Source organism: Peromyscus maniculatus, chromosome 20 (assembly GCF_049852395.1).
Source record: "Peromyscus maniculatus bairdii isolate BWxNUB_F1_BW_parent chromosome 20, HU_Pman_BW_mat_3.1, whole genome shotgun sequence".
Lineage (NCBI taxonomy): Eukaryota > Metazoa > Chordata > Mammalia > Rodentia > Cricetidae > Peromyscus > Peromyscus maniculatus.
The window spans coordinates 41,279,349-41,303,488 of NC_134871.1; the positions used below are offsets into that span (position 1 = coordinate 41,279,349).

At 45.9% G+C, this 24,140-nt stretch overlaps 1 protein-coding gene and 1 long non-coding RNA gene across 2 annotated transcripts in view; one reads left to right on the top strand and one right to left on the bottom strand.

Moving 5' to 3' along the window:
* The window catches only part of Col22a1 (collagen type XXII alpha 1 chain), a 258,754-nt gene that overhangs the window by 169,717 nt on the left and 64,897 nt on the right, over positions 1–24,140 (bottom strand). The window contains exons 7-12 of the mRNA XM_076556018.1: positions 23,790–24,065; positions 19,513–19,593; positions 18,199–18,315; positions 11,634–11,678; positions 10,453–10,515; positions 8,674–8,712 (exon numbers count right to left, since the gene is read on the bottom strand). Of these exons, the coding sequence (XP_076412133.1) occupies positions 8,674–8,712; positions 10,453–10,515; positions 11,634–11,678; positions 18,199–18,315; positions 19,513–19,593; positions 23,790–24,065 (621 nt within the window). The remainder of the gene's footprint in view (positions 1–8,673; positions 8,713–10,452; positions 10,516–11,633; positions 11,679–18,198; positions 18,316–19,512; positions 19,594–23,789; positions 24,066–24,140) is intronic.
* LOC143269753 (uncharacterized) lies at positions 652–2,777 on the top strand. Its single transcript, XR_013046425.1, has 2 exons — positions 652–727; positions 2,271–2,777. It is a non-coding gene; the product is annotated as an uncharacterized LOC143269753 (long non-coding RNA).

The window sequence follows — 24,140 nt, forward strand, 5'->3', positions numbered from 1 at the left end:
TACAGGATAAAGACAGCAAAAGGGTAGTGAGAGAGCATCAAGCAGGAGGAGGAGGCTGGACCAAGAAAATCATGAGTGACCCTGTAGCCTCAAATATGCTCTGTTTACCACAGTTCTCCATGCCATCTTTGCCTATAGAACATTTTCACGGGCATACGAAGAGACAGCAGTGACCCAGAGCACAGAGGGAGGTGGCCATCAGCCCCTGGGAACCTGGAGAAGAAACCTGAGTCACATACAGAATACACAAAGGTGTTTGCTGGTGAATGGTGGCAACGCCCAGGCCACTGTGGCCGCCTTCTCTTTCACCATGGGCTCAGAAGAGTTTGAGGATCAGTCACACGTGTGGAATGAAAAGAGGAAGCTAAGACAGTATTTGATCAGTAGCTCTTATATCTATCCAGGATCTGGGGAAAGAAGAGACATTTTATTGATTTCCTGGTCTGTTTGTCCATCCCTTCTAATACAATAAGGCACAGGTCTAACTGGGGGAGTTCCCCAAGAGGAAGGATTGCTCTGAGTGAACAATGTTTCTGTGGTCAGTCATTTGGTAGGACACAGGGGTCTCTATGGGGTCCTTTTGGGTCAGACTGTCATAATCATCTTCCCTGGGGGAGTGCCACCATGGTAAGGTCTCCTTGGTTTCCATTCACCCATCAGCAAACTGGGGAGAAAACACCTTGTCTGGCTCTCCAGGGATAGGAAGGGCTCGTCACTTCAGGTAGAGGTGAGTCCTGAAGAGACTGAGCATTGACTGAATGCAAATACTTACTGGCATAATTGGGTCTGTCAGGGAAGAGTCAACAGTGATAATAGAGCCATAACAATTATTTTTTGAGCCATAACAATTATGACTAAAGAAACGGCAAAGATGCTGCAACCCTGGCTTCATCGTTATTGCATGTTTACCATGAGCTTAGCACCAGGTGCTCTGCAGTCATCTCTAAATGCAACTCATCCCCACAATCAACGTTTATCCCCAATTCACTTAGCTCAGATGTGGGAGCCCAGGTGGGAGACCAGCTCCCACATTTTACCCCAGAGTACTCTTGAGGAGGGATAAGAGATTTAGATAGAAGGATAGAGGGAAGAGAAACAGAAACACAGGACAGCCTCGGGAGGGCCTTATCTACTGGCCCCTCCTGTCTCTTCTAAAGGGCTATTTGTAGGAATGCCAAGGGGTGGAGCAAAGACCTCCCTCTAGCTCAGCCAAGTGTAGACCCTTCCAATCACCTAATAACCATGCACATGGTCAACCAAGCCTCTAGTCAGCTCTGCTGGGTAAAGCAAGCTCAGTTCTCACTAGGAAACCTGTGTGGGCCTCCACACTCATAAAATGAAAGCACAGGAAGGTGAACTGCTTTGCCTAAAGCCACAACGTTTACTGTGGAAAGCTTGACTGGGGGCCCCAGAGAATGTCTTTTCACCTCTGCCACAGCTTCTGGACACACATCAGTTTAGTGATGCTTTATGATCCTATAGAGAGAGACCAATGCTGTCATCATGGAGCATAGGATGGTCTCTCAGGACCACTCAGGAGCCCACATGGCAAGATTAGACAAGTTGGAGGAGTTAATGCCTGAGGATGCCATCACAGCTCCCCTCTCCAGGAACCATGCTCTCCTCCTTCAGCCTCAGCAAATCCAACTGCACTAGAAATTATTGCAGTCTCTTTATATCATGGGAGCTAGAACATCAGCACAGGGCCAAGATTCCAAAACAGTGGTCAAGTACAGGGAAAGATCAAACCCCATATGTTCTACCTGATTCCAAAGCACATGTTCCAGATCCCCTTTTTCACTGCTCATCCATTGGAAGTATCCCAGCCTCCTTAACTCTATATCCTTCTATCCTAAAGAGTTAAGTCCAAGGTTTTCCAAAAGAAAAACATCTCAAAAGAATAATTACTTCCTCTGAGGAATTTCCCCCTAGAGTGTGTCACTCAGAATGAGGTCTATCTGGGTACTTGGTGCAGAGTTCTCCGGACACACTGGTGACCCACTTGAAATAGCACGTTCTTTGGAAGGCCAGTCTGTCTTCTGGCTCCTATAGGTTTGGCTATCCTGCAGCTGGAAGCAGGGATGGGGTGTCAGATGGGCTCCTGCCTTGAGAATAAAAGTAAGGACAGCGGGGCACAATTAGTTCAAGGGGCGTCTAATAAAGGGGGTAAGGGGTGTGACCAGTGACAATGTCAAAGAGAACTCTGGGGAGTTCCGGAACTTTGCCTGTCCTCACAGTTGTCTCTTTTCTAGCTTGTCGTTCTCTTGCAGGGACACCAAGAGGAGGCCCTTGCAGTCTGGGCCCTACATTATCTGGGAAATCTGAGTCGAGGACACAAGGGAACATGGCACCAGTTCCTGACATGGCCCAAGGGCTCTGCAGATGTTCCCTGGGCACCAATCCTTTCTAGATCCCTTTGGCTTTGAAGGGAAGGTCATGATGGACCCCTGTTCCAAAATGAGGCTTGGCCATATGGCCCACCTGAGCACAGTGAACAGCCCAGTGTAGCAGAAAGAGAATGGTCTCAAGAACTGGCACACTGCAGCTTTAAGCTCCCCCACATCTCTTAGTCTTGATGGCCTAAGGCAGGCTAGTGACAAGCTCTGATGTATCATTGGGGAATCGACACCTAGCATGAGAAGCTGGACGGTCCAAGGCAATGGACAGCTTAGTTTTAGATGACTGTGTAACAGAACTGACCCCATAATGATTTGATAAAAGCATGGGCTACCGCTTTGTATAATAAATACTGAAGGATGATTTTCTAAGTCAGACAATGTAACAACTCCCCCCACTCTACTCTATTACTCTACTCTCTCTCTGTCTCAATCTCTCATATAAATGTATACATTATAAATTTTATTTTTTTTCATATTAAAATATATAATTTTTCCTTTTCTCTTTCCTCTCTCCAGCCTGTCCCATGTACACCACGTCACTCATCTTGCTCTCTCTCTCAAATTTATGGCCTCTGTTTCTTTGTTACATAAATGGGTATGTATGTATTCGTGTGTGTGTGTGTGTGTGTGTGTGTGCGTGCGTGTGTGTGTGTGTGTGTGTGTGTGTGTGTGTGTGTGTATTCCTAAATACATACCGAACACACACACACACACACACACACACACACACACGATTTCACGGCTGATGAATTGGGATGCTCTTCTCTGAGGACACAACTTTCTCCCACTCTCAGAATTCCTTAGTGGCCTATCGTTCTTTGCTCAGGGTTGGGGCCCTGTAAGATTTCTCCCTTCCATGTTAGCCTGTCTACTAGGTTTGTCCTTGTTTAGGCCTTGCTCAGGCAGCCAATATGATCAGACTTCATGAGTGCAACTTCTCTGACATTTCTAAAAGATGCAATCTCACAGCAAACATATAGGTAGCACTAACTGCATATGGGTAGCACTAATTGGACTCAGTGAGTTAAAATGAAATGAAGAATGAATGAATGAATGAATGAATGAATGAGGGAGAAGAAGATGTAATAGGGTTCTGGGAGAAGTGGATATGAACTACATATACTATATGCATATACAAAATTTTCAAAGAGTAAATTAAAATTTGCCCCATCCCTGGTCTTTGGTTGTAGTATCAGTACTGAACTAAAAAAAGGTTCCTCCTGTGCCTTGATTGACTTCATCCACTGCAGAAGGCATGATACAGGGAGGAATCCTGTTTCTGGTCCAAGAGTGGCCAGGAAATGCTTTCAAGGCAGGGAACTTCAAAACAAGCAAGGTGCTGCTGTCATTTCATTTATGAAAGGGAACTCATTGCTTGGTCTGTTAGAAAAATTGCAAATTGATAATGCACATGCACCCATTGCAAGAAAACAATGAAGGCTGCTGGGAGAGGTATCTTCCCAGTTCCATGCCTGAAATTCTTACTCAAATTTTTAGTTTTGATTCCAAGTCCAGACTTGGACTCCTCTGCCCCATGTGACTGTCTCCAGGATTCCATTGGGAGACAAACAGAAGACAACATCTAGCAGGACATTACTCATATACCTACACCCACTTGTCAGTATCCAGAGCCTTGGGGAATTTTCAGTACTTCATTGACCAGATGTAATTACTAAACAGCAGATGTCTCTTGCTCTCTTGGAGAGCTGACTGCCATGGCTCATTTCTAAGTGTCCTCAGCTGGAGGAACTGTGCCAATGTGATTCTTCATCTATTTGGCAGCAAGCATGCCAAGAAGACCCTCCAAGAAAAGTATCAGGAACTTTCTAGACAGTGGCCCTCAAAGTGAGAGGATCCTGGGCCAGCACTAACAGTATTGCCTGGAACCTTATTAGACAGACATGTTCCCTCGCCCATGGCAGTCTTAATGAATGAGATACTCCAGGATCTAGCCAGTTGATTTAATAGATCTTCCAGGTTGTTCATTCGCTGGCTCAAGTGTGAGAAGTACTTCTCAGCACAGACAAATACAGACTATGGAGCCAGACAACATGATCTCAAACCCAACCTCGACCACATATGCTGGTACAATCACCAGTTCCCAGATCCACTGTAAAAAGAATGTCCAGCCCTAAAGTTAAGCTAAAGAGCAGGGCAAGACTCCTGGGAGGGAGGGAGTGCTTCTAAACTCTTGATGCTGCTATTACTCTTAGATGCCATGTGAATTTTAGGTGAACTGAAAAAACGACTGGACCTCTACACTGGCACCTGTGAGATACTTTCAGTGAACACTCCCTCAGATGCCTGTAGTCTTAGAGGCTGCAGAACTCCTCCTTGAGGGGAGGACACAGGAGAACTCTGACATTCTGCAGCTGCTAACCTCTGGGGACAAGAACTTATTAGCGATGAGGGTGCAAAAGATGTCATTTGGAATTAAAAACGGAGTACTGCTGGTGCTAAGAGTAATTATACGTAATGCATGAACTCTTTCCACAAATGTGAGTCATTTATTTTAGTTATTAGTTCATCTAATCCTTGCAAAAACCCATATGGTTCTGGTATTACTATATTTGCCAAACCACAGAGGTGGAAAGCCAGGACTGCAGAGGTGAAGTCATGGTCCCTGGCCATGCAGCTGTTAAGTGGCTGAGCTAAGGTCTAGACCAGTAAACCAGCACCTAGGGTCCTCCCACTTAGCCTTGCTTGATACAGTCTAGCAATCCAACATTCACCTCGCCCATGTAGGCTCTCAACCTCTGGTTTGAAGCACTTGGCCTCTTGATCTGACGGGCACCTGTGTGTCAGATGAAGGGAAAAAGAAAATTGATGACTTCCCCTATTCCATTTCAGCCCTGGGCTCGGAGATGCTTCAAAAAACCAAGTATCTTCCAAGGTGTCCTTCAGCACCACAGACAGTTCCTACAGAGCCTGTTTATTCTTTCAGTACTGCCCTCAGCCTCCAAGGCTTTGTGAAGATTACAAACAACCAAACTAATTTCCCCCTAAATCCTTTAATTTTTGTACAAGCAGGAGAAACTTAGCCATAGTTACCCAACTCAATAACAATATAATGCACATTAATGCGTAGGCACAAGCCAGGAGCTTTGGGTGCTGAACCAGCCAGCTAAGAACAGAGCAAGAATCAGACAACACCGATGTACCAAGGTTCAAAGCTGATATGTGTAAACACAAATGTCACTTGTATCTTCCTGTTCAAAAGCTCTACAATGAAATCTGTATATAAAACAAGCTGGTTTTCATACAGAACAGTTTTGAGGGTCGAGAATTCCTAGATACCAGCATTACATTTAGAAAGGGACAGAATGGCCATGTATGTATCAGGGATCCCCAGCCTCACTACAGTTACTGACCGACTCTATGATCTTGGATACAGTCCATCCTCCTTCAGAATGTTTGAAAACTAAACACTGGATTGTATGAAAAGGCCAAGCAAGGGCTGATGTCATGAGTTTGACCATTGCACGCTACTGTCCAATCAGCACTCTAGACAAAACCATCAGCATTGGTCAATGGATCTACATAGAGGCCATAGCTGACACCTTCTGCTTCCAAAAAGAAGCCACAAACTAAAGATGTAATCATGAGTCCTTTCTATCACCCATGATTCTCCTTTCTCAGACACCCCTTGTCTCCACCCAGGTGGAGAACGTAGAAACAGTAGGCTGTTTCAAACTGTCCTGCATGCTGCAGGTCCAAGGTCAAGACATGAGTAGATTCACTGTCTGGTGAGGGCCACCCATTGGTCCCTCGAGGACAGTTTCTTGCTTAGGCATGTGTAAGGGGTAAGAGGGTCTCCCTTGGGGCCCTCTCATAAGGACACAGATTCCACTCATAAAGTTTCTATTCTTACAACTTTATCACATTTCAAATACCCAAATTATAATACTACTGCAGGCAGATGGGGATTTCGAAATGTGAGATTTTGAGGAAGCATATATCCAAACATGATGTCTCTGGTATGACTAAGTAATGTATGATTTTGGAATCTCATCTCTGGCCACTATTCTAGAAGGGAGGCACCCAGATCATCCACACATGGCAGGGCTCTGTTTTCATTTCCCACTCCACTCAGCAGCCTTTCTTCTCCCATGAACTCTTCTCATTTTGAAGTTTCAAAGAGGGCCTGCTTCCACAAGACTCTGAGAGTGACTGCATCAGGCTAAAAGGGCCCATTCTTACAATGTGGATGGCTCAAGGTGGGTGTGGCATGTTGGGATCAGAGAAGTAACAGTATGAGCACAGACCTACATATCACCTGTATGATCCCCTTTAATCATAGCAGGGTCAAGTGAGAATGCCCTTTTAGATACTGGCTGTCCTATTAGTCACACCATGATAACAATGGTCTCTGTTGGAGGATGAGAATTGTATTGTGTTATTGTGTACACACACACACACACACACACACACACACACACACACACACACAATTGCATTCAGAGCCTCAGGTATGTTAGGCAAGTTCACTGATCTCTTTCATATATATATATATATATATATATATATATATATTTATTTATTTATTTCTTTTTCCCTAGATACCTATCCTAGCTCTGCCCACCCACCTTTACTCATAAGCGGAGGTACTGCAGTAATCACTCTTCCTACCCTCCATAACTTGTATGTATATTTTACAGAATGCTTTGAAAAGTGACGAAATACTCTATTTCTGGCCATTTTTTCTTTTCCTAGTCATGATCTTACAGTGTAGGATTTGATTAAATTATTCATGTGCATGGCTACTTTTTCATGATGTGTGTCCCCCCCCACATCATCATTTGTTTCTAGTTGCATATGTCAACTATTCATACATGTTTCTCTTATAGAGTCTATGTGGGTATGTAAACATGCATTTCATGATGCTTCTCAGAAGGGAAAAGTTTCCCCAGGAGGGAAAGCACTAAATAAAGATGGGATCTCCCTAAACACCTCATTCATATTTTCATAGATCAGATCCTGTGCGACATAATCAGCCCTATTCAAGGAGCTGACAGGACCCATCCCAAGGCATAGCAGCACAGGATCTGTCCCCATAAGAGCCAGTGCTCCAATAACGTCAGTGACACACATGTACGCCAAGAAGTCTCTCGGATGCCTCTCCAGGGGAATTGCATCAGTTTGAGCCCATTCATAACACACTCAGAGTCACTAGTAATATGTCAGGTGTTGCATTAAGGAAAAGAAAATCATTTCCCCTTAGCATAATTTAACTGAGAGCAAGCAAGCCCATATTTGACTCCTCTGCTTCTCTCTCCCTGTGTCTACTGCCATTCCCTGTCAGTTGTATGAATCTGAATCTATGCCAGCCAGAATGCTGACTAGGGAATCTGTCTGTGTGCCTAGTAAAGGGCTTGGCTTTGCACAGAAAGCAACCCTGGGGTAGGAATGATACACTGTAGCAAAATCTTAAACAGAGTTTTACAAGGGATGACGTTACTGACTCCAACTAGCCCCCAAGTGACCCAGATAAACATCAAACTAGTGCTATCAGCAATGTCTGTATGTTGTCTTAACCACTATGGATATTCATTTTATATGGTTTATTTCTATGTGTTTGCTGTTTCCCACATTGATTACCATAACGTGCACACACAAATGAACTACTCTAGGTTAGGAGTATAGAGGGAAAGGAGTGTCTAACTTAAGATTACAGCTATGTACTAGTTTAGGTTGTAAAACTGATTCTATGGGAAATCCAAAGCAAGTAAAGTCATGTTCTCTTAAAAGCAAGCTAAACAAACACACTGATTACAAAACAGGATGTCCTGCCTGGTGGCCCTCACACAGTTTCTCTGGCTCCGTCTCCATTCTGCTGAGTAGCAGAAGTTACTCTCTGCCCTAAGCCCAGTAAGCCAGCTTCATCTGAAGCAAGCCCTCTTCCTGCTCTATGCACTACTGGGGTGGCCAGTATTCAGTGATCTCAAGGTGTATTAAGTTAGGCTGTGAAGTCCAGCAAAAGCTCCAGGCCTCTACTTCTCAAACACTGCTCCAGTGGACTGTTCTGTGGGTCCCCAAGACATTCGGTCCCTGCTTCCCACTTCTCTTTACCACCATTTCCTGTCTCTATCTCCTCTCTCTTCCTGCTGTATCTGCATTTGCTTCTTCCACCCAACTCAGGGGACACATGGAACCCAGGCCTGCAGCCAGGGTCCTTTTTCTCCCCCACTCAAATCCACAGAAGGTAACATAGTTACACACACCTCCCACAAATCCACAACTGAGCCCTGGAAAAAAGCAATAAATGCAGGCTCACCTTCTCACCCTTTTCTCCTTGAAAGAAGGGTCCTCTCCCCTAGAGAAGGAAAGCAGAAGATACAGGTTTACTGAGGGGGCATCTATGTAGTGTGGCATCACCCCCAGGATTCAAGCAATTGGATACTATCTCATCAACTAGGCCTGGGCACCTCTGAAAGAGATGGTGCTGTTATTCATTGAATGTGGATTCTCATGAGTGCCCTCTCATTTAATTTTCCAATAATTTATCATTATAGATACTTGTTTTCATAACAGACTTATTGGGCTATAATTCGCACACTATATAATTCACCTGTTTAAAGCATCTAATTAGTAATTTTAATTTCCTTAGAGTTATACAACAATAATCACAATCAATTTCAGAATATCTTCACTATTTGCAAAAGAGCCCAGCCCACTAGCAGCTGCTCCCCACTTCCCATCCCCAGCCCTAAACAAACACTAATCTGTTTTCTATTGTAAGTATAAGGTGTAATAATGTTCCCCTTAATGACTACCTCCTCTCACTCAGCAAAGTCTTCTAAAGGCTCATCCATGATGTACCCCATAGCATAACTTCCTCTGTTGTACACTCATATGGGAATGTACTGACCCAGCACACTTTATTTATTCATACTTTATACAATGGCCAGAAGTTGTGACTACTTTATTATTAAAAGAATAGCACTCTGAATGTGTATACGTGTTTTTATGTGAATATGTGCTTGGGTTTCTTTGGGGAGGGACTGTATTGCATAGTAACTCCATTTTTAGGCCTTCAAGAACTACAAGACTGTTCACCCAGAGGCTGCACGATTCCTCAGCAGCAATGTGGGAAGACTCCCATTTTGCTACATTTCTAGCAAATCTCTAGCTTTCCTTGGAAGTGAAATACGCAAGGCTGTAGCTATTGCTGTGAAGGTGTTGATTTCTCCTTTGAATTCTATCAATTGTATGTCATGCATCTTGAGGCTCTGTTGTTGGTTGCTTATGTTCATTGTTATATACCTTAAAGAAACCTTAAAGAACTGACCCCTCTATCCTAAAGTATCCCTTTTTTATGAACTGTTACATTTTAAAGTCCATTTTGTCTGATAATAGTATGATCATTGTCATTTTTTTTCTAATTTCAAAATGTATATTTTCAATCCTCCTTTTTCATTGTGTGTGTGTGTAATATTTGTGTATGTGTGTCTGTGTGTGTATGTGTGTGTGAGTGTGCATGCATGCACACTTGCTGAGGATAGAACTCAGGGTCTTGTGTCAGCTAGACAAGCGCTCTATGACTGAACCACATTCCCAGTCCCCTATTTGTATTCTTGAATGTCACGTATATCTCCTCTAGACAGGATTTTGTTAAGACATTTCTATACCCTGTCCGAAAGTCTGCTTTTTAGTTGGTCTGTTTAATACATTTGTCAATAATGCAATTATTGAAAAAAGTAGATTTATATCCATTAGAATAAGGATGTGGTATGGCCAGAGTGAAGAGAACACTTACAAAATGGCCAATTTCAGGCATCACAGGGGTACCACTTTGGAAGAACAGAATTCTGGGGATAGACAGAGTGAGGTACAAGGCTAAAGAATACTATGACCATGTCTAGCAGGTCGTTCTTCCTGGTGGAAAAAAGAGGTGCTTTGTCCCTTGGCTTGGATTCACTCAGTACCTGCATTCACCAGACCTTCAGCCCACACTTGCTGATCAATATGATCAGGTTGGGGTGAATGGGGGAGCTCTGGGCCTCCCACACCAGCCATGAGGTCCATCAATACAGAAAAGCAACAGCTTACTTACAGTGTCTCCTTTCTCTCCCTTGGGCCCTGGAGCACCTGTCAGTCCAGTGGGTCCTGAATCTCCCTGAAGGGTTAAAAGCAAAATGAATATTAGGTCAGATCCCCCACAACAGCTCTCCTGGACTTCTGCACTCACAGGCTGCCCTCAGCCAACCTTGCCCCTGTTCCCCAGAACTGAAATCATCCTGGGTGACCGCATCATGAGGTCATCTTGGAAGAGAAAGAAGAATCTAAGTCCTATTTCCCTCACATTTTTTGAATTTGTTCATAAATCACTGTGCCCTGCCAGACCCAGGTCTTTGAGTACAGAGCTTTTGTGTGAATGTTAAACCACTCCTTTATCATGGTGTCAACCCAGTGCTGAGAAAGTGTGCACTAATACCATGGTGTTTAAATCACAAACCAAGACAGACACAGTAAGAATGAGAGAGGCCAAGGTTGGGAAGGAGAAGGGAGGTGGTATGGAGAAGGCTGTAGTATTCAGAGATGATAAAAAGAACTCTGCATATACAAGAAGACAGAAGCAGGGGGAATGAAGAGGTGCAGCTGTCCCCATTTCTCTATCTTCACCCTCAGCCCAGACAAGGTATTAGTTGTGCAAAAGTGGAGCCCCACCCCCACCCCATGCAGTGACCATTATTGTTGGAACATTCTACCCATCAATGTTTGAAGACCAAAAGAGTGATGGAGAAGGCTGCATGTTGGAGAATGAGGGAGACATAGGAGGCAGCTTGTGACCAAAGACAGAGGACCGTACGGTAGTAGCACCTTGCTTTATGCAACCACCGAGTTTACAAACTTTGTACACAAGAAATTTATACAGTGTATATGATTTAAATAACTCCTAAAGGTCAAGTCTTAAATGCTTCTTGAATTTGCATTTGCAAATCCAACTCGCAAGGACTGATGCAGCATTAACTGCCTTTGGAGAGTAGAGCCTCTTTGGAGCACACATGTGGGCTTGGGCAACCCTGCCCTTCTTTCTATAAACTTTTAGGCTGAGAGGTACAGCTCTGGGCAGGGCAGAGTCTCGCAGCTTGAACCTCATGCCACTTGCTCTTCTTGTAGCATCTTAACAAGATCCAAGGCAACTCTGAGGCTGGTGAGACAATGATCTAACACACTCCTGCCGTGCTTCCGTGGAGGTTAAAGCAAAGAGCACTATGCCATGCAGGTACTGACCTTCTGACCAGGGAGTCCCACAGGGCCAGCAAAGCCCCTTTCACCCTGCAGGAAAGAAGACAAAAATAAACAGTAAAGGTGATATATTAATTCTCCCCATCTCTCAAAGGAGCTAACTGATCACTCCCTGGGCTCTAAAACTAGTCATATGCTAAGCCAGGTTGGTCAGAGAGTTGAGCAGGAAACTGCTGACTTCAGCTGAGAGTCCTGTTCTCCAACTGCAAACCTGCATGCACAACTTTCACCGCAACCTCCCAGTGCAGCCACTGGAGGGTCAAAGCTATAAACACACCCAGGCACAGAAAGGGGAACAGTCCATGGTCTCATTCATACATGGGAGCTAAAGACGTCACACAAATCAGAGAGTAGAACAAGGATTCCAGGCTGGGAAGTCAGGGAATGGAGAGGGCACTGGTCAGAAGGGTCAAATTTCATTCAGATGGGAATAAATTATAGGTATTTGAGGTGACTGGTGTGTTCTTTATCTTGACCCACCATTTCAAAAGCAAGAGGCACATTAGAGCATCAGTTTTTACCTTATAAATAAATGATATGATTGATCAATAGACAATATAAATGAACAAAAACGAAGTAATTTTATGGGCTCTTATTTTATCTGAATGTATAACTTAGAAAGAAAATTGTGATTTCTATTATTATCAATTTGTGTAATGATTTTTTTTTTACTAAAATACAAAGTATGACATGTATAAAGCAATTTCTAAACACAAGCTGCATTCCGATTTTAAAATGTGTGAAAGATCTTGTTGGTGTGTTATACATGATCTGTGTGCTGTGGCCATCTGTCATATTGCCAAGCCAAGAACAAACACACAATTCTTGTGTTACATAACTAAAGATATCACCATATTACTGGGCCATTTGCACCTGATTCCATCCCTAACAATAATATTTTCTCCCTTGTTCTAGTTTGCATTTCTGTTGCTATAATAAACACTCTGATTTAAAAAAAAAAAAAAACTTGGAGAGGAAAATGTTTATTTCACATTGCACTTCCAGGTCACAGTCCATCCATGTGGGAAGTCAGGGAAAGAACACAAGCCAGGAACCTGAAGCCAGTAACTAAAGCAGAGACCATGAGGAGATGCAGCTTGCTCCTTCTGGACTCTCATTCACTATGACTTACTCAGCTTTCTTTTTTGAAAAAAGAAAAAAAAAGACATATTTATTTATTTTGCACGAGTATTTTGCCTGCAGGTGTGTCTGTGTACCACATGTGTACCTACAGAAGCCAGAAGAGGGCATCAGCCACGCTAGGATTGGAGTTATAGATGGTTGTGAGCCACTACAAGGATGCTGAGAATCAAACTTCCTCTGGAAGACCAGCCTGTGCTCTTAAACACTGAGCTACCTCTCCAGCCCTTTGACTTCCTTTCTTATACAGTCCAGATCCAACTGCCTAGGGATGATGCAGCCTGTCGTGGGCTGGGCCCTCCCACATCAACCATAAATCAACATCAATCATCAGTCAAGACATTGTCCCACATACATGCTCAAAGGCCAATCTGACTGAGGCTATTCCTCAACTGAGGTCCCTCTTTAAAAGTGACAATAAAGACTAACTGGTATAACTCTATCCATGGGTGCCCATTTACTTCAGAGTAATCACAGGTGTCCTCAGCATATGCCAATGAGTATAAATACCTATGTGCACTGAGGACCTCCTATAGTGCCCATCAGAATGCATTAGACACTACTCATGTCCATCACTATGACTGATTACAGAGATGTAAATGGGGACCCCAAAGGATATTTGACATGACTGATTAATTGAAATGAAAGACTTCAACAGCTGGAAACAAAGTGTCTATAGCCAGAGTTCGGCCCCATGAAGAAGATTGTGATTTCCTGGGCCTCATGCTGAGTTTTTATAGACACACAGATGCAGGAAGCAGGGGCCACACCAACTTCACAGGTGGGCTGGTAGCTGCTCCATGTGGCCTATTTTCCATGCAGAGTGAGTAGGTCTTCTTGTTCACCTGTTCCTGTGAAGATACTTAGCTCCCTAGGACGGTCCAGGTCTCAGAGTTCTGTCTCCCTAACCAGACAGTAGACTATGACTTGCAAGGGTCATATCCTGCTTGTCTTTAAAATCTCAGTGTGCAATACAGTGTAAAGGACATTGCAGGTGTTTACAGTCTATGGACAAAAACTAGGACTGATGACTTGGAGAAAAAAGTATAGGTTATCAGGTGACGGCACACAGAGTATGAGGCCAAGACTGAAAAGTTCAATTGGTAGAACCTCATTCTGAGAAGGGGACAAGAGGATGTGTGCCTTTCTCCCTCACCCCCATCTGTCCATCTTCCTATTCCCATCTTTTTAGACTCTATCTACTCATCAAGTCAACCCCTATATAAGGAGCTGCATCTGTGTCCAAATGTGAAGCAGCTCCCAAAACACAGACACTATTCAATCTCTGTTAACTGGAACTTAGGATTGTACTGAAGAAAAAATCAAGGAAATATTATCAGCAGAGTGTGGCCATGGTTGTCGTATACTGAAGCCTCGGGAGAAAAAAAAAAGAGGGGGGGGGGGCTTTTCTTAGAAAAGCATATTGTGGAATGTTATTTTAGTTAGGCAAAAATGTGTTACATTTATATTATGCTACAGAATATTACTTTAACTATGTGATGGTGTGTTACATTCATTTCTGCTGCCTTTGCTAATGATGTAAAGACATGCTTCATTTGGTAGTGCTGCATCTATTTAATTATGTAAAGATGTGCTGCATTTGTTTCACCTTGCCTGCCTTAAGGCACCTGATCGGTCTAATAAAAAAGCTGAATGGCCAATAGCTAGGCAGGAGAGGGACAGGCAGGGCTGGTGGGGCAGAGAGAATAAGGAGGAGAAATCTAGGCTTGGGAGAGAAAAGAAGGAGAAGAAAACCAGGGACAAAGAGAAAGACATGCCTGGGGCCAGAAGCCAGGCAGCCACCAGCCAGCCACACACAAGAAGCAAGAAAGTAGGATACACAAGAAAAAGAGAGAGAGGGAGAGAGGGAGGGGGAGAGAAGGGGAGAGAGAGGAAGGAAGGAAGGAGAAAAGGAAAAGGAAAGAAAAGTAAAAAGCCCAGAGCCAAAACATAGATAAACAGATTAAAATAAGAGCTAAGATAAGGCCGAGCATTCATAACTGATAAGAAATCTCAGTGTCTTGATTTGGGAGCTGGTTAGTGGCCCAAAGGAAGAAGCCTGCTACAAAAGAGGGCTCTGGATAGTTATCATATGGGGGTGAATGACAGGGGAGAAAAGAAAACATGGAGGAAAATCATAAGGCCAACTGCTCAGCAAAGGGTCATTGCTCATGCTTCAGAAGAGCCACTGGCAGCCAGGGAGAGCTAGCTACTCAAGGAAAGGAAAAGATGTTTCATGCAGAAGGTGCTGTGTCCTCAAGTGGCCAAAGGTGAGAGACAGTAGTGCCCCTACAAGAAACTGGCAGTATTGACCTGGAAACTGTCTGGGAGACAGATTGAGACACGAGATTAGAAGCGCTGTGGATGTGGCATGGGGTCACACAAGGGTGGAAGTAGGGAAGAGGTACCCATGCCGAGGAGGTCAGTGCACAGCCAGGTGCCAGTGAAGAACACAGCAGTAAGATGAGTGGCAAAGGAAGAGGATGCCTCTTGGGATTCCCAGCAGTGACCACACAAGCCTCCATGAAACCCACTCAGACACAGGCCTGGAGCCAAGGAGAAGCACTGGCCTGGGGAGGGTGGGTTTGAGTTGCACTTGTCTGTGAACAGCGGCAGGAGAACAAAATCTCTCCACATCCTTTCCCACTGGAGCTCTAACTGAAAGTGATATTCAGGAGAATGTGGGTTTTGACAGCTGCCTCTCTGAGGCTTCAATGGCATGTGGAAGAGATTTGTTCACAGGCTGAGGCAGCCTGAGCCTGCAGCTGGAAGACCAGCTACCCAGTCTGAGTGTGTCGATCCTATCCTCTTCTTCTGTCTGCTTCTTCCCTAACCTAGACACTGGGTATGGGGCATTGTAGTTGGTTTTTCACTCTTTTTTGGCTCTTTGTTCTTTGGGGGGGGGCACCACCCAGCTCCCAAATAAATCACACACGGAGACTTATTCTTACTTATGACTGCCCAGCCTTAGCTTATCTTGTTTCTTGCCAGCTTTTCTGAACTTTAAATTATCCCATCTACCTTTTGCCTCTGGACTTTTTCCTTTTCTTTCTTCTGTATATCTTACTTTCACTCTTACTCCATGGCTGGCTGTGTGGCTGGATGGCTGGCCCCTGGCATCCTCCTCTCCTTGTTCTTGCTCCTCCTTTCCAAATTTCTCCTCCTATTTGTTCTCTCTGCCTGCCAGCCCTGCCTATCCTGTCTCCTGCCTTGCTAATGGCCATTCAGCTCTTTGTTAGACCATCAGGTGTTTTAGACAGGCAAAATAACACAGCTTCACAGAATTAAACAAATGCAACATAAAAGAATGCCCACACACTCCAGAAGAGAATTTGACATTGTTGCTGCCATTGTTGCTGTTATAGCAGAGGTGGCAACCACTACTACTGTTTCTGGGATTACAATTTCATAATTGCTTACTACAGCTAGCACAGTGGAGACCCTGGCAGCAAAAGTAGCTACCACAGTTAATTAATCTTTCATTCTATTGGGCATGATAAATTTAATTCAATAGTTATATACATTTTGATTGGCTTTGAAAATTATAAATTTATAAATTCAAGTTCCATTTACTTTTGGGATACCATTTTACCAGGACTCCAATTTGCAGTAAGTCTTGTTAAGGAAGGGAATGGCTCAGTTGCCTTTAGCCTTCTGGCTACGGGTGGGTTAGGACTTCTGTTGGTCTTTTCTCTGTCGAACACACAGATTGCAAGCCCAGCGCCACTTTGAGATCTTTGGCAGCAGTTAACTCTGCAGCTCACACACGATTGAGCCTGTATGATAATGAGTATTCAGAGACGGGTAATGCCTGAGGGGGGCCACTCACCAACCTACGACAGACCGCCTGTGTGGCCTGGGCAGGAGTTTCCATGATGGGTAAGGTGGCCTGCTGACATCCCATGCAACCTAAGTCAGAAGCTCATTTATTAGTAAAAGGGGGACCTGTAGGGCCTTGGCCCCCATTTTGGATAACTATTGCCTTGCTTGCTGACCTTGACCTTGATATCCTCCCTATGCTAATTCCCTCCCGGGTTTCACCCTCCCGAATGCTTAAGGGAAGTTCCTTGTCTATGTATCCTGCACAATGGGCGTTAACAGGTTAGATGCAGGATTGTAAAACATCTGTAGCGAACTTCTGCCCTCCAAGGTTCTCCCATTGTGCTGTAAGCCTGTATTTAAGACATCCTCCCTCCTTCAATAAATGGCATTTGGCATTAAAAATAATAATAATAATAATAATAAATACAACATATCTTTGCCTCATAAAACAAATGTTCCACAGCATAAACGAATGTAACACATCTTAAAACAATATTCTAGAACAGGGCATCCTAATGTCACCTACAGCCTGACAAAAGCCCAAGCTTAGGGGATAACTAGCCATTGGCAAGTTGACCCAGTATATGGCAACTTCACTTGATGAGGAGCTCCTTAGTGACCCATGTCTTCCCAAGAGCCTGGCTCTCTGTGTAGAAAAGAAGGAATAGAAGGTGTGAAGAATTACAGTGAGGGGGAAGCGAGGGAGAGTATACTGGCCGGATGTTCTATTGTTCCTCAGATATCCAAAGTGTCTGATCCAGCTAGCTTCAACTCTTATCTCACTGGGGTCTGGGTGTCCCTAGTACTGGGCAGAGCCTCACAGTCCTCATGTGTTGGCACCATGTGGGTGGGGACAACCATAAATGGTAGACTAAGGCACTTGGGGGTACCAGTCCAGAGGCTCCTCACAGAGACTGTCCCCAGACAGGTCTGCTCCTTGACAACCTTGTTCCTACTGCTCATAATAGAAAGTGTGCGTGCATGAGTGTGTGTGTGTGTGTGTGTGTGTGTGTGTGTGTGTGTGTGTGTAAGGCCACTACTGGCCTATAGGAAAAAAGCAAATAAGTGAAAGCCTTGGGTATAGACCAAGAATTGAGCGTATCCAGTGGATAAAAGTATGGATGTTCACTAACATGAAGCACTTTCTAAAATTTACAACAATGCCCAAACCTTTATTCATTAACATACACCCACACTCTCCCCTGCCCACACACACACATAATGACACATATTCAGATTAGTGAGTATGGCTAGCCAAAGGAAACAGGAAGAATGGTGACGGCCTAAGTGACGGCCAGAGAGATTCCAGTAACACCTTATCAGCTGCAGAGAAACAAGATTTAGATCAAAGCCTGAGAACCTCCCTTCCCATCACACACGAAAGTAAAGCAACCGGCATTCCAAGGAACATGATGGTGGTCTGAAAGCCATGCTGAGCCTAGACTGACAGGCCAGGTGTGATGGAAAACTCCTACTTCTCCTCACTGTCAGAGTGGTCCTGCCAACCAGCCTTGCCTGCTGCACTCAGCTCTGATGCTCCAGGCTGGGGACTGAGGGCGGGCTGTGGAACTGGGTGGGGGCGGACTACCTTCTCTCCAGCTGGGCATGAGCAGTTGATGGTCTTCAAGAACCCAATCTGTTCGCTACCAGGAGTGGGCAGCTGTGGAGGAGCAGGTGGAGCCTCTGTCACCACAGTCACCTGACACTGGAAAGAAAGGTCAAGGGGTCAGAATCTGACTACTTCCTGGTGAGGACCATGATATATATCTGGGACTGAAGGAACTGGGCAGGCAAAAGGGAACCCAGAAGCCCCCGACCACACATGAGTGGACAGGACACATCTAACAGCAGATGCCAACTCTCCTAAGGCCTTAGAGTGAATAGGCTAGGCAGCCAAGCTCTAGACACTGGCCAGCTTCGCAAGCTACAGGAACCACTTAGCCACCTTGGCCTCAGTGTTCACCGTGTAGGATGGAGACAAGGGGTTTCCTTTATCAGCTTCTGAGACAGACTGAATGAGACTGCTTAGGGAAGCTTCTATCTTACAGCCCCATATCTACACACTTCACGGCCTTAGCCCTCCTCCTCCTATCCTCCCTGAAATCTCTCAGCTCCTATTGCCCCTTTCTTTCCTTCCTTCCTTCCTTCCTTCCTTCCTTCCTTCCTTCCTTCCTTCCTTCCTTCCTTCCTTCCTTCCTTCCTTCCTTCCTTATTTCTCTCTCTCCACACTTATATCCAGGTGCCTCCAGATCCCCAGCCTCTGAATATTATAGGCATGCTAAGAAGAACACAGTGATGGAGCCCTTACTGTATCCCTGGGCCTGGGCCATCAGGCACTGAACGTGGAGCTCACCCTTCAACCCTGGGAAGCAGGTTCCATCCCAATCCCACCTTTCAAGCATAACTTGGAACTAGGGTTTGGTAGAGAAATAGGGAGGAAATGGGATGTGAGGAGTGGATGATGAGGCCTGAAGGGTGTGGACCCTGTATTCAAAGGCCTAGTGGGTCCAACCCTCGGCTCTGGGGCCATTAGTGTCCTGACCACCATCTTGCCTCCTATCCCAAAGCACTGGAGCTTCCCTCCTCTGAGCACTGAATGTATAAGTCCACCGTGATCTCTGGGGGAACTCTCCAACCTCTGCCTTCCACACTTCCCCAAAGCTGGGTCTCAGCACTTGGCTGGAAGCCTTGGGGGTCACCCTGACTGAAGCTCTGTTTAACTTGGTTTTCACAAACTCATGCTCTGTGTAAATGGTTAGAAGTAAAACATGAACCCAGAATCCCACACACACACTGATGGCCGGCCAATGCCACCCTGGCCTCAACTGTTAATTCCTGAACCCTGAACACTCAAGCCCCAGACGCCATACATATTTCTGGCCCAGTCTTCATGTCTGCTCACCGGACCCGTCGGGATATCACAGCAAGTCTCCAGTTCTGCATGCCTCGAGTCACAGTAGATCACAATCCGCTGCAGGTCAAACTGGAAAGGAACATGAGGAGAGAAGGAAGAACTGGAATCTCTGTGGTATGAGACAGCCACTTGCTCTTGGGATCCTTCCCACCCTGGGCTGCACTGCTGGGCTGCATGGGGAGTCTCTGCATTGTCTGTGTACCCAAATGCCATCTAGAGGAAACCCCCTTACATGAAAGGCTCGAGGAAAGAGGTGAGCCCATGCTTGCGTCCACTCTACAGGGACCGTGGGCTTAGCCCCAGCCACACACACAGGCACGCCTGCTCCTATCCAGGTCACCACTGCTGCAGGCAACACAGTACACTGATGATGGGACAGGTCCCAGACCGAAAGCTCAATGTGTCCCTATTCTCACTCTGTTGGGGCATCATCTCCATGCAGTAGCTTACATGAACTTTTGAGATAAATATCTACTGCTCATTCCACCTTTCATACCCTCCACCTAGACTTAGAAACTGCAAACATAAAGATCTCCATATGTAAGACTAATAGTCACACACACACACACACACACACACACACACACACACACACACACACACGCAACTTCTCCACACTCTGGCCTGTGCACATGGCTGCAAACTGTAAAGTGATTGCAGGCCTGGAATCTGTCTGCTTTCCCGGCCCCAGGCTCATGCAGTCAGAGACTGGTCTGCAGAAACCAGAACTAGAACTGCCTTGAGTTCTGGCTGAGGATGTCACACACTAAATACAATTCAGCAAACTCAGGCTGCTGCCCAGGCTCAGTCCTTCCACAGTCCGCCCTGATTTCCAATCAGCTTCCTTTTCTGGACTGACCTGGGCCTCTCCACACACTAGACTCTTTCCCATACATCCTGCCCTCACAGTCCCACTGCCCAGGAAGACTCTTCCCTCCTACTGTTCACAGGCAGGCTGCTCTTAGCTTCCACCTTCCTCTTGCTAGCCAGGCTCAGGCTCACTCCTCTCCTCATCCATCCTCACAACAGTACCTGCCATGCAGCTACACTATGTATTTCCTTCACTCTCCAGAACCTATTTCCTCTGCTACAACAAAATCTCTGTGGGAAAAGACTCTGTTCTCTCTTGTCCCCAGTTCTAGGGCAGCCCCTTGCCACAAGACAAATGTGGCCCAGGCAGACCCTCAATGGATGAAAGAACGTTTAACAAACAGAACTGGTAGGTGAGGGGCTCTGCCTGTGTGGGGCTGGGGAGCCCTCTGCTTCTACCATGTGCTCCTCAAAGCACAGCCCATCATGCCACCTGGTTCTCTTCCGAAGGACAAGAGCAGATCTACGCATGGCTATTTCATTTCCTGTTGAGGCACCAATGCAGACCAGGAGAAAATGTCAGAACGCATATTCTTGATTTGGAGCGAGACTGGTCTTTAGGAGACAGCCTGCTTTCTACATTAGCAGCGATCCCCTGACCACAACTGGGCCATCAGACAGGGCTAGGGAGCTAAGGTTGGGAGGGGCCCCAAATTCCCACCACTGCCTTTGATCCCTGATACTCCAGGAACCTTAACTCTCCCCCATCCACTGTCTCCCCAAGCCCCAGAATCTCTACCCATTCTATCCTTCTGGGCCTCATTCCTGTCTGAGAGCCATACTCCGGTTCTATCTATAGCAGCTGTGGGCTGAACTATCTCCTGGGTCAGCTCCCAGCTCCCAGTCTCCCACCACATCCTCCACACAGGTACTCATCGAATGGCTCTTTGCTGGCTTGTGTGTGGAAACAGATTAGGAAGAGCTAAAAGCATAACCTGGGCTCTGCCAGGCTGAGTCTAAGGTTCAGACCAACTCGGCTGTCACGAAGTCACCTCAATTCTCTGATCCTCCATTTGCCCTTTAATGATACGGTCTCACGGAGCTCTAGAGGGTAGTGAGGGGCTCATAGGATACAGTGCCTGTCCCACATCAAACCTAGATAAGCTGAGGCCTCTTCGCACTGTTTCTAAGACCCCAAACCACATGGCCACAAGTATCCTAGCCCATGAGGTGGGAAGCATATAAAATATACTGACTCTCCCTCTAAGCATTTGACCGAGAAACACAACTAGGGATGAATGTCAGAAGCCCCAGATTCCTTAGGGTTTGAGACCAATAAACCTTTCTCACTGACAGAGGGAAAAGGAGGAATGAGAGATCTTCCCACTTAAGGAACCGGTCCCTGTTCCCACATTCACAGTGTTGGATAAACAGGGACGCTTCCTGGCTGAGTGTGATGGCCAAATTCAAGAGTCAGGGTAGGACCCAGATCCAGTACCAAATGACCAAGACTGGGCTGGAAGAGACCCTGCCCTCCTTGTGAATTTACAACATGGCGCAGCTCCTTCCAGTCTGTGCCTGACTTGGCCTCCTCAGGGTGACTAAGCGGTGTTAAGCACTGCTGTAAGTCGCTCAGTGTTTATAGTAACCATACAAAGGGGCCCCACTCACAGGCCACCAGAGTTTGTACTGGACGCACAAACCAAAGCAGAAGGGCAACAGACACTGCCCCACACTGGAGTGCTGAGTTCTCTCTGGTTCTGCTTAAGAACTGGATCATGGCTATGCATAGGACTGGCCGGTCTCACAGCAGCGAACCGCCTGATAATGCTCATGGAGGCTAAGCCCTTCCAAGGAGTAAGATCACCTGTGTTTGCATTTCTCAGAACCACTTCAAGCAACTGAGCCGGATGTGGGGCCAGTGGGAACCGGCCAAAAGTCAAGGTGCATGGAAGAGTGGATCCCTGGGTTCCTCAGCCCATGGACACCTCTCTTGAGACTCTGGAGAGAGGCAGAGGCCTGAGGGAAGCAGGCAGGAAAGAGAAAAAGAAGCCTGGGGCCTCTGGGAAGGGACAGAGAAGAGCTGAGTCAGGGTTCTGAGTCAGGGTTCTCCAGAAGATAACAAGCTCATGAGCCTCATGGGTCTGAGTAACTACCAACTCCCCAGCACCTGCTCACTGTCTCAGCAGTTGACTCTTAAGAGCCTCAGTGCATTCCAGCTCCATGCCCAGTTGCTACCCCTGCACGCTGACCCAACCAAGACCCCTACCTCTCTGCCTCCTTCCCATGCACTCTCCATCTTCCTATGGACCCCCTCTCTGCAACAAACAGAGATTGCTTGGGCATAGCACTTACCCACTTTTGCTTTTTTGGACGAGTGTCACCTGCAGGCTGATTTCCAGGATATATCCAGAAAGCTTTGGATGTTTCCTAACTATCTCTTCTACCTCATGCTTCAAGCTCCTACCCTCTGGCAATCCTGCTCCCAATAGATACATTCTACCTTGTAGCCTTTACCCTCTATGCATAAGTTCACTTCCTCTAGGGAGCCACCCCACATACCTCTCTCAGCTCCCTCCTCACAGCTACCATACTTCTGCAGTTTAGACACCCATCCTTTACGTTCCATGATACATGAGGCCAATGTCTACTGTGGCATTTACTTAACTAGACCGAATGGTCTCAGTGAGTCTTCCTTCTGTAGAAAAACTGGGTTTGTCAAATCCACACCTTTTTTGGTAGTCAGGCTCAACATAACTGGGTACCCGCAGTATATCAGACGGTCAAGCATATACAGAAGACAGACAAGCAGCAGCCACCACAATGGAGCTTGTGCTGCCCTGAGAAGCTACTAAACATACAGTAAGCACCAAATGGGTGTTCTGATGCTAATGCTGCTCTGCCACTTTGATGCTGCTAACTAATGTGGCCTGGAAGGACCAGTTTGCCATGCAAAGGATACAGGATTTAGAGCCTGTGAGCCCTCTCCATGCCGGCCCACCCCAGGATGGTGTGGCACCACCTGGATATGATTTGTGCTTCTGTGTGTATTTGACCCAACTCATCAAAGTACCATTGTCCCTTGGTACCCTAGAAGCCCTCCTCCATAACAAAACCTAATGACGTTGAGCTCTTTATTTCAAAATGACTAGTGTTTGCATGTCAATCTTATGCTCCCTTACAGGCACCAGTATCACCAATGCCAAGCCGAGAATCTAGCAAACAGAAGGATCTCAATGTATATACAATGGATGGATCAATGAATGAGTGAACAAATGAGGAATTTGGACTCCAATTCCGAGTCAAGTGTCCTCCCTCCTCAGAAAGTCCATGGTGATGATTGATAAGTTGATGATGAATTAGAACTACAGATATGGGGGACACTAAGGCACCAAGATTCCAGGGTCCACTCTGATGGCCCTGGCACTGACTACAAGATTCCCTCAGGTACTCACGTCAATGGGCACACTGTCGTAGAGACGCTTGCCAATCACAGTCTTGCCCTGGATGTCGATGTTCTCCCTCTCCTCGATGGGCAGTGTCTGAACCAGCACACAGTCAATGTAGAGGGACACATTCTGGGCCTGGATGCTTAGAGCCATCTTGTGCCAGTCACGGTCAAAGAGGTCATCAACCCGGGGACCTCGGAAGACCACCCTGACTGCATCCTTCATGGCACCCACAGCGTTGTACTCAACCGCCTTGTTCTCACCATCCAGCCGGATAGAAACCTAAGGAGACAGGCAAGAGAATGCTTAAAGACCTACTACATCCCCTGAACATAATGGGGTAAAGCAGGGACAGAG